Source organism: Phocoena sinus, chromosome 15 (assembly GCF_008692025.1).
Source record: "Phocoena sinus isolate mPhoSin1 chromosome 15, mPhoSin1.pri, whole genome shotgun sequence".
Classification (NCBI taxonomy): domain Eukaryota; kingdom Metazoa; phylum Chordata; class Mammalia; order Artiodactyla; family Phocoenidae; genus Phocoena; species Phocoena sinus.
The window spans coordinates 24,498,091-24,513,821 of record NC_045777.1 but is presented as its reverse complement, the minus strand read 5'-3'; the positions used below and the strand labels follow the sequence as shown (position 1 = coordinate 24,513,821).

The 15,731-nt window shown below is 51.8% G+C and overlaps 1 protein-coding gene across 2 annotated transcripts; it reads left to right on the top strand.

Annotated features, from left to right (window-relative positions):
* Nucleotides 1–5,779: 5,779 nt before the first annotated feature.
* Nucleotides 5,780–14,842, top strand: TP53INP2 (tumor protein p53 inducible nuclear protein 2). 2 transcript variants are annotated; one of them, XM_032606451.1, is made up of 4 exons: nt 5,780–6,015; nt 10,104–10,278; nt 10,718–11,006; nt 11,458–14,842. In XM_032606451.1, the coding sequence occupies exons 2-4, from the start codon at nt 10,155–10,157 to the stop codon at nt 11,705–11,707; spliced, it is 663 nt and encodes a 220-aa protein (XP_032462342.1). In that variant the 5' UTR covers nt 5,780–6,015; nt 10,104–10,154; the 3' UTR covers nt 11,708–14,842. The 2 variants fall into 2 exon arrangements, with proteins under 2 accessions (XP_032462342.1, XP_032462343.1); XM_032606452.1 differs by having other exon boundaries at nt 5,796–6,015; nt 10,838–11,006.
* Nucleotides 14,843–15,731: the final 889 nt, after the last annotated feature.

Sequence of the window (15,731 nt, the reverse complement as noted above, 5' to 3'; positions counted from 1 at the left end):
CCCCACCAGCTACTCAACAGCATCTGTCCTCACTTAGCAAAGTCCCACTTATCCTTCAAGGCTCATTCTTAGGAAGACTTTGATTTCATCAAGGAGTCAGTTCTTTCTATATGCTTCCAAAACACTTAGCAGCTGCCTCTAACCTGCACTCTAATGATCACTATCTGATAATTCTGTTACCTGAAGTTCTTGGGAGTCTGATTCTTCTCTTCATTGTGTCTACTGAATTTTATTCATGGTGGATTGTTTCCTCGTGTATTTCATCAGTTTTTTCCTTGTGGATTATCAGCTGTTTAGAAGGGCTTTATATACAGGAATTCTGTGTAACCTGCAATGGCTGGGGAAAGAGGAGGGGGTCCACGGAGGAGATCCAAAGAGGATTTGTATTAGTTTCTGCTAGGCATCTGAGAGGTACTTTTGGAGTAGGTCTCCTTTGATGTTAATTTCTCAGCCTTGGAGATTCCTAGACATGCAGGTGATGTAAATATGAACCCCACACTCATCACCCCATACTCATCAAGGACAGGCATGCAGTTTCAAATTCTCAGAAGATAGTTTCTTTCCCCTACCCTAAGACCAGGTCAGGATGGACATAGATCCTTTTTGTCTTCTTTGCTAGTACTCAGATGTTTGTTTTTTTGTTTTCCCCTAGTCTGTACTTTCACTGTGGGTATAGCCCTTCAAGTGTCCTAGATATATCAAGGGTCTCAGTTCCAATCCCTAACTTCATGCAAGCCCAAGCCTTCATCTCCCCAAATGTCTGTTAAAATCCAAATGGTTGCAGGTCCATTAAATGTTAAATGTATTTAAAAGTATGTTTGGGACTTCCCTAGTGGCACAGTGGTTAAGAATCCACCTGCCAGGCTTCCCTGGTGGTGCAGTGGTTGAGAGTCCGCCTGCCAATGCAGGGGACACGGGTTTGTGCCCCGGTCCGGGAAGATCCCACATGCCGCGGAGTGGCTGGGCCCGTGAGCCATGGCCACTGAGCCTGCGCGTCCAGAGCCTGTGCTCCGCAACGGGAGAGGCCACAACAGTGAGAGGCCCGCGTACCGCAAAAAAACAAAAACAAAAACAAAAAAAAAGAATCTGCCTGCCAACGCAGGGGACATGGTTTCGAGCCCTGGTCCAGGAAGATCCCACATGCCACGGAGCAACTAAGCCCGTGCGCCACAACTACTGAGCCCACAAGCCACAACTATTGAGCCTGTGTGCTGCAACTACTGAAGCCCATGCTCCACAACAAGGGAAGCCACCACAATGAGAAGCCCACACACCACACAAAGAGTAGCTCCCACTTGCCACAACTAGAGAAGGCCCGCCTGGAGCAACAAAGACCCAACGTAGCCAAAAAATAAATAAATTTATAAAAAAATTAAAAAATTAAAAAAAATAAAAGGATGTTTACTGTTTTTATTTCCAGCATTTCCATGTGTTACGTAGCAGGAAGTTCCAGATATTGTCAGAAAAGGAAGTCCAGCTCAATACTTAGTAGACAGAACTGTCACTGTCTGTTTACTTGTCTATTTTCTCCGTGAGCATCAAGCTCTGAGAGGGCAGAGACAGGGTCTGACTCATCTCTACGTCAAGACACCCAGCTTAAGACCCTCCCCACCCAGAGTAGAAGTTCAGTGCATTTGTTGATACCAAACCTCCTCTCAGACACTCGTATTGAAGGAGAGCTCAATTTCTCCCACTCCCAATGTAGCCTTTCCTTTGGAGAGAGTCATGTCCCCTGGGTGACTATCTGGCAAGTGGGGGACAGCCTGCCCCTTTTCTGTGTTCATTCCTCCCAACACTTGGCTTATCCACTCAGGATTCTGCAGAGTAGGGCTCAGGGTCTGGATGATCCCAGTGATAACTGGGACTTGGAGCTTTGATCCAGGAGAAAGCACAGGGGCCAGTTCAAGATGAAAACCTAAGGTTCTCATGCACCGTTAGTGGAAGTTAAATTGGTACAACATTGTGGGAGAGCAATTTGATGGCATCTATTGAAATGTTAAGTATGTATACCTATCAATCTTGCAATTCACTTCTTTGATTCTATTCTATTCATAGAAGAGGAGTCACTGTTACATTGTTTGTGGCAGCAAAAAATTGAAAGCCACTCAAATGTCCATCAATATGTGTTAAACTAAATAAGCTTTCTTCTGCCATACAATCGGAAACTGTAAGATGGTTTTAGGTTTTGTTTGTAATGAGGAAGATCTGTGTATATTGACATAGGTAGAACTCCTGTGTCGTATTACTGAGTGAAATATGTGAGTCTGTAGGACAGAGTATATCATATGACATTTTAAAAAAATTAATTAGGGGCTTCCCTGGTGGCACAGTGGTTGAGAGTCTGCCTGCCGATGCAGGGGACACAGGTTCATGTCCCGGTCAGGGAAGACCCCACATGCCGCGGAGCGGCTGGGCCCGTGAGCCATGGCCGCTGAGCCTGCACGTCCGGAGCCTCTGCTCCGCAACGGGAGAGGCCACAACAGTGAGAGGCCCGCGTACCGCAAAAAAAAAAAAAAAAAAGAAAGAAAGAAGAAAACATTAATTAAGTAATTTAGTTTTGGCTGCATTGGGTCTTCACTGCTGTGCGCGGGCTTTCTCTAGTTGCGGCGAGCGGGGGCTGCTCCTTGTTGCAGGCTTCTCATTGCTGTGGCTTCTCTTGTTGCGGGGCACGGGCCCTAGGCGCACAGGCTTCCATAGTTGTGGCACGTGGACTCAGCAGTTGTGGCTGCAGGTTCCAGAGTGCAGCCTCAGTAGTTGTGGCGCATGGGCTTAGTTGCTCCGCGGCATGTGGGATCCTCCCGGACCAGGGCTTGAACCCGTGTCCCCTGCATTGGCAGGCAGGCTCTCAACCACTGCACCACCAGGGAAGTCCTATCATATGACATATTTATGTAGAAAAAAACAAACGAATCTACAAGCAGTATAAATCTGTACATCCTAGAGGCTATTTGGCAGTATCTATCAACCTTTTTTTTTCTGTTTTTTGGCTGTGTTGGGTCATCATTGCTGCACGTGGGCTTTTCTCTAGTTACGGCGAGCTGGGGCTACTGTTCATTGCGGTGCACGGGCTTCTCATTGCAGTGGCTTCTCTTGTTGCAGAGCACCGGCTCTAGGCCACAGTAGTTGTGGCACATGGGCTTAGTAGTTGTGGGGCACGGGCTTAGTTACTCCGCAGCATGTGGGATCTTCCCGGACCAGGGCTTGAACCCATATCCCCTGCATTGGCAGGGGATTCTCAACCCCTGCACCACCAGGGAAGTCCCCAGCTTTTAATCGTTGAGCCTTTGATTAGAGTCTACTCTATGCCAGGCCTAGCACAGGCTGAGTGATGGGAGTATATGGACTGAGATCCTGCATTTGGGATGCCCACCATCTACCTGGGAAAACACATACACACAATTAGTCACCATGACTTACTGTTTATTGAACAAATAAATAACTGTACTGTCCATCAAGGTAGCTCTGGACCATGGGTGAGGACAGGAAAGGCTACCTAGAGGAAGACAGGGTGAGTGGAATCTTGAAGACAGGAAAGCTCTGAATTCAGAAAGGTCTGAAGAGGGCATTCCAGGAAAGAGCTTGAGCCAAAGTGTGGTTGTGGGAGAGAGTTGAAGAGACAATGAGGAGTTTGACCTTAGCACAAGGTGTGTGTAAGTGAAGAAGGGGAATAAAGCTGGAGAGAACTGGGGCTGGATCATGGAAGGCCACAAATGCTGTATTAAGGAGCATGGTACTGTGGGAGCCACAGAAGGTTTTAGAGCAGGCAAGTGGTGTGACAAGAGAGGCATGTTAGGGATTATTTACTTTAAGTCAGCGAGAGGTCGAGAGAGGGTATGAGGTTAGCAGGAAGCAGATGTGATGGGCAGAGACTCAGGGTTGCAAAGAATGAGGATGCTTTGGGGACAACCCTCCAAGGGCCAAAACACTGCTCTACATCCCCTACACCCCGGTCAAGCCTCTGGGTATTATTTCCAGGATCCTTCTCCTAGTTGCTAGGACAGAGGAGTCCTTCTAGGGTTTGATATTTGGCTGGGATTTTATCACCAGAGCAGAAGCTCTGGCCTAGCTCACCCCCTGCCTCCTGATGGACCAGATGGACAGCTCACAGACCCATCCCCACCATCCCTGCTCTACTAAGAAAGGACCCAGAACCTCTGGAGACTCTGAGGATGTGTATTTGTAGTCTTTCAGGCATTTCCCAGGCCACTGGGAATGCTGGGGGCCTAGAATATGGGATTGGAATAAACCTGAGGATGGAGAGTTTGAAAGAATATCTAAAAGGAAAATTGGGACTTCCCTGGTGGCTCAGTGGTTAAGAATCCGCCTGCCAATGCAGGGGACACAAGTTCGATCCCTGGTCCGGGAATATCCCACATGCTGCGGAGCAACTAAGCCCGTGCGCCACAACTACTGAGCCCGTATGCCGCAGCTACTGAAGCCCATGTGCCTAGAGCCCATGCTATGCAACAAGAGAAACCACCACAATGAGAAGCCCTCACACCGCAACGAAGAGTAGCCCTTGCTCGCTGCATTTAGAGAAAGCCAGAGCGCAGCAGCCAAAAAAAAAAAAAAAGGTAACTGGGTATGTTAGATTTGACAGATAAGGAAATTGAGGCCCAAAGAGGTAACATGACTTGCTTGAGGTCACACAGCAAGTTTGGGGGAAATCAGGGCTGTGCCCAGGTCTCCTGGTGGAGGCTGAAGCACTCTGGGGTTTTGATAATCTGGTGCATGTAGAGAGTGGAGAGAGTTGGAGCCAGGAACTATGGGTTCAAATCCTGGCTCTGCCATTTACTCTAGCTGTGTGACCTTGGGAAGTCACTTAGGCTCTCTGAGGCTGTTTCCTCAACTGGAAAAGGAGGATAACACCCACCTTTTGGGACTGTTGTGAAGATCAAAACACATATAAAGCAGTATAGCACAGTGCCTGGCACTCAGTAAGTGTTCAATAAATGTCAGCTACTGGTCTGGCAGCGGCAATAGTTTCTGTTGAGTGTATTATTGAATATGAATCTACATACTAACAGTTAGTGAGATTTGTCTGTTTCTGTGTGTGTAAATCCGGGCTAATAACCAGTCCCTGCCCTGTCACTTTTCTGTCCAGCCCCTGCAGCAAAATGGGTTAATAAGGTGTGTAAACGTTCCAGTGCTGAGCACTCAATGGTTATTCAGCCCAGAGCAATTCCTCTCCAAGTCCTACTCCGCAAAATTTCCTGTCAGCCTAACCAACTCTTCTATACTGCCGGGTGATCCCCTGGAACCAGAGAAAAGGGATGTCCCCCAACTCTCAAGCCTGCCCAGCTGAGGAAAAATGGGGTGGGAAAGCAGCGAACGCATACGCTGAGAAGGTGAGACAGAAAAGGGAGAGCAGGGAGAAGGGTGGTGAGGAGGAGGGAGGTGCACGAACTTGGTGTGGAGTTGAGAAAAGGGTAAAGATTGAGGGACGTGGATATAGGATGCAGGTGAAAGGACAAGAGGGGCAGTGCGAGAGGTGAGGGCGCTGAGATAGGCGAAGGGAGTGCAGGAAGATGGGGATCTCGTAGAAAGGAGTGGGAACCCTCCTCTTTGAGAGGTCCGTGGGTCGTCCAGGGGTAGGGGGTCCAAGCTTCCTGCAGTCGCTTCTCCGGGCCGCCGCCCCTAGGATCGGAGTCGGGATCCCGGGGAAGGAGCCACTAGCCAGCGAACCGTGGAGGAGGCGGGGAGGGGGGATCCGCAACATGGGATTGGCCGCCGCTCCGCCGGTCGGTGACGCGAGGCGGGCGGGCCCCTTTGTGACATCACAATCAGCTGTTTGAACGTTCCAATTTGTGCCGTGAGCACAGCAGCGGCGGCTGCACAGACTCAAAGCCTCGCGGGCGAGCGCAGCAGCCCTGAGCGTCCGACACGTACCCCAGCCGCCTTCCCGCCCAGCCCCCGCGATGCGGCCGCGCCTGTGATCAGCCGCCGACCCCGGGACGCCCCGCCTCACAACTACCTCAGCGCCACCTCCGCCTGCCGCACCGCCCCAGTCCCCAGGTGAGTTCCGACCCGCTTTGGCCACGGGGGTCCCGGAGCCTGGGGACACGCCCCGCGCCCCCAGCTCCCGGGTCTTTGTCTGTCTCCGCCGGCGGCCTCCGGGGCTGCATTCCCGTCTCCGGATTGGCTGCCGCAAGCCCGGTAGACCATGACGTCTCCCGATTTGCATATGACATTGAGACGTCACCAAGGCCGGCACCGCCCCCCTCCCCGCCTCTCTGCTCAGGTCGCTTGTCCTCCGGTGACCCGTTGGGCGCTGGGTCGGGGCTGGGCCTATGGGTCAGTGACGCTGAAAGGCAGCGGGACCAGAGCGTCCTCCAGTTTCCTGGGCTAATCCAGGAGCTGGGGTCAAGCCTCTGATCCCCTACTTTCTTCTTGCGACTTGAGAGAGGTTCCGAAGGCGCTACTGGGTCTAGGTTGGGGGGAGGGGGTTGTCAGGAGTTCAGGGGCCCCTGAAGCTTCGGCTCCAGGTCATTGGGGCAGCGCCAGATGGTGATACAACCCCCTCCCTCTGGCTCCAGGTTCTGCATCCCTGGGACTAACATCATAACTTTCTCCGAATCCCTGACATGTGAGAAGCGCCTTAGCTGACGTCATTCCCAGCCCCCAAACGAGGGGTCTTAGACCCCAGTTCATGGAAGGGAAACTGAGGCGCTGAGAGGGGAAATGGCTTACTCGAAGTCATGCAACCAGTTAGAGTCATGCCTACCTAGTGAGTAGCAGATGCATTAGCCATGGGCACATAGCTAGTAGGAGCTCATTACAAGTAACAAGTTACACATCCTCCTTCCACTGAAGACTCTACCTTGGGCTAAGCACCATTTAAATTTGATAGAGCTCCCAGGTTTCCTCACTCCTGGATCATTTCCCAGGAGGTCTCTGGAGATTGGGTCCCCTTTTGAGGCCCTGACACTCACTCTGTTCTTTGGAGTTGCCAAGCCCAATAAAATCACTGCCTCCTAGCTGTTCTGACCACAGAAATGTGACTCAATGCCTGCCTCAGGGTGTCTCCGATGTTGGGATGGAGTGGAGGTGAGAGTTCCCTCTGTTTGGCTCTTCTTCACCTCCCAGCCCCAGAGTTGTCAGCTAGAGAGGACTGACCTGGCCTAGTGCTAGGGACTACAAGGCTTGTGCTGCCCCTCTCTGCTCACAGAGAGGGACCAGAGAAGGAGCGGGAGAAGGAGAGCCTCTGACTTTCCAAATAGATGGGCCTATGGGCTGGACCAGCAGTCCCATCCCAGCCCAGACTTTGCTCAAGGATGGCCTGGGTTGGGTAGAGGTGGCTTGGGGCTCCAGTGTTATTCTAGGCACAGCTGCTATAGTTATTAATGGGAACGGTTCTCCCTGGAGCAGAGCTGGGAATGTAAGAACCAGGAACTGTCAGGGCTGGGAAAGAAAAATCCTGGGAGCCTCCCTTAGTGGTCATGAGAGGAGGCAGGCACTGGCTGGCTGGTGAGGTTGTCAGTTCTGGCTCTGTCACTGACTTTCTCTGTGACCTCAGGCAGGGAGCTTCCCCCACCCTAAGCCTCCCTTACCTCAATCTGTTTGTAATTTGTAGACTCTGGTACACAGTGGGTGCTCTGGAAAATGCAGGATGAATCTTGGTGCCAGGAACCTCAGACCCTTTTATAGCTGAGAGAGGCAGTGACTTGATCAAAGTCTGACTCCTGTCTGACTTCCCCGTGTCCCCTGCATCATTATATTTTGGGGGGTTGTTTACTGAGGGCTTCCTGACTGTGTTCACTCTGGACTGAATGCTCAGTGACCTGGGGCTAGGCCTGCTCCGCCACCATCTAGCCATGTGTCTTTGGGTAGATTTATGTCCTCTGATCCTCAGCTTGCAAAATGGGCTGGGTGAATATCATGTCTCCTGAAACACCTATTAACTTCCTTTTCATTTTCTCAGTGAAGCAGTAGGTCCTTGGAAAGAGGGTGTGCCTCAACAAGGCCCCAGTCTTCCCTTCCTTCAGGAGGGGCCAAACTCTCTGGATTTTTGGTAACTGAGTCACTAACTCCCTGTGGCTACAGATGGGCTGGGATATGTGGCTTGTGCTGGGCAGGCACTAGTTGAGAGTGGCCCAACCTTTCATAATCCCGGAAGATCTACCACCAGGGAGGCCAACACCCAGGCAGCACTTTCTCCTGGAGCCCACCGTGGATCTGCAAAATGTATAAGTACTCTCAGGGCATAGAGTTTAGGTGATTCTGTGGCAAGTGTGAAAATATACCCAGGGATCGGGAGAGGTAGCAACAACCATAAGAAATACCCCAGGTGGGTTAGCAATAAGAGTAGAATGCCTCCAAGGAATGGAAGTGTGGACATGCCCCCAGGGAGTTTTATAGAAAGTGTGGAAACATCCTTAGAGGAAGGTGACAAGTGGCTGAGTAGCAAAACTAGCTGTTGGCTATCTTCGGGGACATGTGGAGAGTCAAGCTCCAGGGACATCCAGGGGGCCTGGCCAGCAGTCCCTAGCCCAGGTCTAGTCCTGAGGTAGGCTTGGTGTTTACATTCCTGGAGCAGGTGGTCTCCTTCCTCATCTTCACTGAGGGAAGGACTGATTGAGGGCTTGAGTCCTGGTCAAACCCTCAGTCCTCATACTTAAGGGCTCCTGGGGTCTGATAGCTCCCTCCCTCCATCATCACCTCCCACTGACCTGCTGTCTCCCTGGGGCCAGGCAACCTGATCTTCTTCCTCCTAGCCAGGGATGCTGCCCTTAAGCAGGAGTTTGGGAATAGCGAGTAAGAGGGGGGAGGGCCTGTGGGAATAGGATCTTCATCTGACAGACACAATTGAGGCCTATGCGATCACAGGGTGAGGATGGTAGCTGTTCTGTGGGATTTCTGCTAGGGAGCACTTTTCAAGCCACACAGACTCAAGTAGTGGTTCTTAATCTCTGGGGTCAAGGACCGCTGTTTAGGAAATCATAATGAAAACCAAGGTCCTTCTTTTCAGAAAAATACACATGGACCATGGCCCCAGGCCACTAAGTTAAAAATGCCTAATCCAGACAGATACCCAGCAAAGGCAATGGAGTATAGTGATCTGGAATCTGCATGGGTTAAAATCCTCTGTGTCTTACTAGCTTTGAGATTTTGGGCCAATTATCTTACATCTCTGAGCCTCAGTTTCTTCACCTATAAAAAAGGGATAGGGGCTTCCCTGGTGGCGCAGTGGTTGAGAGTCCGCCCGCTGATGCAGGGGACATGGGTTTGTGCCCTGGTCTGGGAAGATCCCACATGCCGCAGAGCGGCTGGGCCCGTGAGCCATGGCCGCTGAGCCTGCGCGCGTCCAGAGCCTGTGCTCCGCAACGGGAGAGGCCACAACGGTGAGAGGCCCGTGTACCACAAAAAAAAAAAAAAAAGGGATAATAATTATACCCACTTCCTAGAGTAATCATGGGGGTTACATGAGGTAATATAGGTAAAGTGCTTAGTATAGTACTTGGCACATGAATGTTAGCTATATGATGTTGATGATGACGATGATGATGGTGATGATAAATAATCACAATACTGGGCGATTTCTTCCTTGCTTGGAGAACTATTTTTACCCTTCAAGGTCCAGGTTGGATGTCCAATCCTCTGGGGAAACTTCCCTGACAGAGTCTGGTCATATATATCACTCCTAGAGCATGCAACAATATTAATAATTATTAATAATAAACTAGTTGCTTAGTTTATTGAATGCTTAACTCTGTGCCCAGGTGCTGTTCTGAGCACTTTGTATTTAGCTCATTTAATTCTTATGAGAGCCCAGAGAGGATACTGTTATTAGCTCATTTAATTCCTATAAGGGCTGAGAGGAGGATATTATTATCCTTGCCATTTGACAGATGAGAAAACTAAAGCACAGGTAAGTTAAATAACTTCTAAGGTCATACAGAAAACAAAAGATTGAAGGCAGGCTGACTTACCAGAAAGGGAACACAAACACACACAAATACACACACACACACAGACACACACGAGAAAGCTTTCCCACACATCCTTGTTGTTCCCTTATCACTGTTCTGGGGGCTGGGGGAGGTATCCCCAGCCACAATGGGGAGACCAGTCTGTGGTGCCTCTGACTCCTCTCTACCTCCCAGGTTTCTGCACTGCCATAGGGCAGCCCCCTGAGGCCTCTTCACTCCCCCATCATGCTCCAGCGCCTCACCAGCCTCTTCTTCAGCTCCCCGGCGGCCCCCGAGGACCCCGACTGCCCTCGAGCCTTCGTCTCCGAGGAGGATGAAGTGGATGGCTGGCTCATTATTGACCTGGCGGGTGAGGCCTGAGTCTGGTGCCAGGACTGACTCCTGGGCCTGTGAAGTCGTCATTAGGGCAAGTGGCCGAGCAGTTGAGCAGGGAGCTGCTAAGGGGTTGGGGAGTTCCCCTGGGCCTACTGGGCAAATTGGGGTTGAGGCAGTAATATTAGAGGTGAAGGGTAACAGGGCCCCATCTCATGCAAGCTGGGGCCATGTCCTGGCGGAACAGTGTTGGAGTCCAAACCTCACGCGCCCTAGGGCAGCAGGTCGAGACTGTGGATGCCCATTGGGTATGGTGGGCGGGGCTGCGTGTCGGACTAACGATGCCCTTTCTCTCCCTGCCCCATTGTGTCCGGTGTGTGTGTGTGTGTGTGTGTGTGTGTGTGTGCGCGCGTGTGTGTGTCTCCCTCCCTGCTGCGCCCCCTCCTCCGCATGGCTCCCCCTCCCGCGCCACGTAGACAGCTTCACAGCTCCACCCAGCCCCGGGGCCGCCCCGGCCCCTGCGGGCCGCCCTCCGCCCGCACCCTCCTTGATGGATGAGAGCTGGTTTGTTACCCCTCCGGCCTGTTTTACTGCAGAAGGGCCTGGGCTCGGGCCTGCCCGCCTCCAGAGCAGCCCCCTGGAGGACCTCCTCATCGAGCACCCCAGCATGTCCGTTTACGTGACCGGCAGCACCATAGTGCTGGAGCCTGGACCTCCTTCCCCGCACCCTGACGCCGCCCTGCCAGACGGAGACCTTAGCGACGGGTGAGCCGGCCGGGGGCGGAGCCTGGAGGCCTAGAGAAGCTTGTCTTGGAGGTTAGGGTTCCCGCTGCAGGAGCGAGCCCAGGAGACCCCCTGGCAGTGCCGGGGCTGGGCCTTTAGAGGCGGGTCTTCGAGGCAAAGGGCGGGGCCCATGGGCCGGATGAAGCTAGGCCTGAAGGTAAAGGGGCGGGGCTTTGAGATAGGGAGAGGCGTGGCCTCGTGGCTAGGGCGGGGCTTGAGAGAGACAGAGCTTCGAGGCTTGGGATAGCTGAGACGGTAGGCATCTCCAGGTTGGCTTGGAGGAATGGTTGGTACCCACAAGAAGGGCATTGTGCGCCCCCCAGGAGCAGAGACCAAATCGTGCGAGGGTGCGGGGACAGGGTGGGAAGTGCCAGCGCTCTCCTCCGTCCCCCACGACTTGTCTAGCCCTGACTGCCTCGCTCTGTCCCCTCAGGGAGTTGGCGCCTGCTCGCCGTGAACCCCGGGCCCTGCACCACGCCGCCCCTCTGCCGGCGCGGGCCACACTGCTGGAGAAGGCGGGCCAGGCGCGGCGCCTGCAGCGGGCCCGGCAGCGGGCCGAGCGCCACGCTCTGAGCGCCAAGGTGGTGCAACGGCAGAACCGCGCCCGCGAGAGCCGTCCGCGCCGGCCCAAGCACCAGGGCAGCTTTGTCTACCAGCCGTGCCAGCGCCAGTTCAACTACTGAGCTTCCGCCGGCCGTGCCGCAAACCCCTCGCTGACTCCCGACACTTATCCAGCCCCTCCGCCGCAGCCAGTGTGCTGCTTGAGGGGCGCCTGCAGCCCACTTCGGGCTGGACACCACAACCTCCCTTTTTCTTAAGTGTGTGAGGTGGGGGTGATAGCCTCACTCTCTCTCTCTCTCTCTCTCTCTCTCTCCTACTTCTATTTCCCTATCTCTGCTCCTCTAATCCGCCTCTGAACCTCCCCCTCTCCCTTCACCCTCCCACCTTCTGGCCCCTTCTGGCATCTAATCCTCCATCTCCCCTACCGCCGACACTCCGTCGGTTCCCATCCTGATCTTTGCCCTGACATTCTCCATCCCTGCCCTCCGGTCCTCTACTTCTGGCCCACTCCTCTTTCTGAGAGTGTCTTCTTCCAGTTTCATATCTGGCTCATTCCCTACCTTCAGCTCCCACTTTACAAGCCTCAGTCTATCTAATGTTTGGCACTGCATTCACTCCTGCTCCCTTATTACTCATTCCCAGTAATTCTCCCACTGAGACTAAAGGGTTCTGCCTTTAGTCTTCCCCTTCCCTCTCCTCTGGGGGCTGGGCTCCTTGGAGTTGCCTAGGTATGGAAAGGTAAGGTATGTGGGAAAGGTCTGTGAGATGTGAGTTAGAGGGAGAAGGTGGAGGGAGTCGAGGAAAAGAGGAAACCTATTGAAAATGTAGACAGGTCAGACAGGTTAAGATGCTGTAGGGAGCAGGGCACAATGGGGGCTGGCACGGCGCTTATTCAGAGAGGCCAAGCCCTGCTCTCAAGCTGGAGCCCACATCACTTTTCTACAATGCCACCTCCCAAATCTCTTCCTGAAATCAACCCCTCTGCCGGTTCCTGTATCTGAAAGGCTTAGTTAGTACCTTGCTGCCCTACCCACATCAACCCAGCAGTAAAGGCTGGGCAAGGCCCTGCCATCCTAGACATCTGTTCACATGCCCCAAGGTGCTAGAACTAGCTTAGGAGAGATGCAGGCCAGAGGGATTCTAGGCAGGAGAAGGACACACCCCAGGATAAGAATGCAGAATGATGATGCTGGGGAGGACAAGCTGTGGGGTGAAGCCAACCAAGGAATGGCAGCTAGCCTTCATCTTGCCTCTGGCCTTGTATTTCATACTCTGCCAGGATGGCTAATAAACACTCCTGAGTAGGAGGCCAGGAGCCCCACTGCCACAATCCCCAAATAGTCCCTGTCCAGATTCAGGGCCCTTACGGGAGCCTCTCTTCATTTTCTTTCCCAGGGCTCCCTTCCTTTCTAGGCTGCTGGGGGGAAATGGGTACCCTATGGTTCCCCTTCCCTTCTCCTCCAGTAAGTACCTGGAAGAGGGAACCTGAATATCTGGGTGAGACAAAGGGGACAGGGGCAGCCAGCTTTCCCCTTCTCACGGTGGGATTGACTTTTTTGGGCTCAGACACCAGCAACAGCCTCTTGGGATGCCCCGAGTTGCTTCCCCTTTCCTCTTTCTGTCCTTTTCTAGTGTGTGCTCTTTCTTCCTTGAAACCTTTAAGATTTCCTATTACATACTAACACAGGTCTTTCCCTTCAATTCTAGGTTTCTAGGCCTCACAGCCAAGCTGAGGCTTACAGAAAACTCTGCAACCCCATGTGGGCAAAGGCAGCTGCCCTCCCTGGCCCTATAACCCTAGGTCTCCAGTGGGGTGTATGGATAAGGGAGGGGGTAGCCCCATGGATGCTGGGATAGGGACAGAGAAAGCCCTGTTGGGGTCTCCTATCCAAGGGAATAAGCCAAATTTACAGTAAGAGCAGATCAAAGTCCCCATGCTGGTCCACTAGGGCCCTAGTAGTTGACAACTTTGCTCCTCTCTCCAAGGTTCTCCTTCAGTTACGACCTAGTCCCTTTTATTCTTCCAGCTACGCCTTGGTTACTTCACAGCCAGCTTAGGGTCTTCAGCACTTCCAAGAGCTGAAACTCCCTCCAACTCTTCTTGCCTACTCCTTTGCTGCCAGCTGGAGCCTAGGCTCAGTTCTGGGCAGTGCTCACGATCCTTCTGTGGGGGAAAAGTGAGTTATAGGGCATTTGGCTCAAATTTCAAAAGGCCCCTACCTTACCCGTATTTCTGGAGGCTCCTGTAGTTCTAGAACCCTCCAACATCATCACCTGGCTGGTTGCAAGGCTCATGTTTTTGTACTTTCCTATAGATTCTGTAGCATTTGAGTGTGACAACATTTTAATTGTGTATAGATTTCTAAGAGCCAACACTAGTTTGGTCTCCTGCTAGTCTGACTCCTGAAGCAGCAGAACTCGTCATACTGTATTGACTGTGTATGTGCCTTTCACCTTGAGCATGCTTCAGGATTTTTTTTTAAACCACAGAACTTGAATACATGAGGGAACCAGAATTCACAAAGTCCTATGCAACCTTAGACAGGAGGAGGTTAGAGAGTCTGTCTTTACTGATGTTTCAGAGACCCTGTAGAAGTTTGTTCCAGACTGCATTACTTAATGTCAAGACTACCAGCGCTTTGCCAAAACTGAGTATGTGAGAGGGACCCCTATTTCTAGAGTGAGTCCCAATTACATCAAAGGACAACTTCCAGTGATTCTCCAATACATCTCTCTTCAAACTGGGTGTCATTTCCAGCCTTTGCAGTCTGGCCCCATCAGGGTCCCATCTGTGTATGAATGCAGTTTGCTGCTGTTTTGGAGTATGCTTGCTCCCCGGCCCCCACCTGGAACCTTGAGTTTGCTCTGACCCATAATGTTAGGTGCGTCGAGGACCCCACCAGAGCTCTTGGATGACTCCTCAGATCCATGTGGCTTTATGTGAGGGGACTGAAGGCAGACATAACATGGCCCCTTATATCTTCCCTCTTGCCCTGCTGCCTAGTTCCAAATGGAACCAATAAGATGAGTGCGTCCCTCTTGGGTATTTTGTGTTGAGACTGGCTGAACAGAGGAGACTCTGGTTGACCATGTTATGACATGTTGACAGACACAAGGACACAGCCGCCTCAGCCTGGTCACGTGGCATACCTGTGTATGTGTGTAACAGGATTCTGATTGTTAGACTGTAATGTTATTCCTCTATGGGAGAAAAAGTTAATATAAAGAAAAACAAATAAAAATCTATTTAAAGCACATTATGCTTTCTTCCTGAGTACAGCTAAAGTAGGAGAAGCACTTTGCAATCTCAAACACAGTATTGGCTTAGGGTGTTGTTAGGCTGGCTTTGGTTCTGGTTGTGCATGTGTCATACAGGGAAGGAAGAGGGTAGATAAGCTTGCTGGTAACAGAGCCAGACAATGGGGGGTGACTCAGAAATAACTACTTTTAGAGAATCCTTATAATGCAAGACACATTTAAAAAAGGAAATTAAGAGCATGAGAATCACCAATTCATCCTTTTGGTCTCAGGCACTGGGTTATGGAGCCCCTGAAGGGGAAGGGATGGAGTATATGTCTAGCTGTAGGAGACACGGCAGAAGGCTGGGGCCCAGACCAAGATAAAGACAGGACCCCAAGCACTGAAGTCCCCTGAATGTTGGGGGTAGGGTAGGGGCAGAAGCAGCTGGTTTGGAGACCACAAATTTTTTTTTTTTTTGAGACCACAATTTTTAAGGTAAGAACAGAACTAGGAAAGGGAAAAACCTAGGCACACTGATGAGTCACCCCAGGTCTGATGCAGATGAGAAACAGGGCAGCCATAGAGTGGAACACAGTGGATATCTCTGAAGTACATAATGCAAAATGACAACTTTTATTTGGGAGCTGCTCCATTTAACCACGGACATGGACTGAAGTTAGAAACCTGACCTAAACTGGGCTAGATTCTTGATGCTGTTACAAAAAATCCTCCTGGTCAGTCTGGGCTTATCTCTTGAATGGAGGAGGTGTAAACATAGTTGTTTTGGAGCAATCCATCATGTGCATGGAGAAGCAGATGAATGAGGTAGAGAAGAGTGCCATCTGGTTTGCTGATGGCTTCCTGTCTCCAGAAAATCCTGGGTGACCTTTGATCCTAAGTTGATTC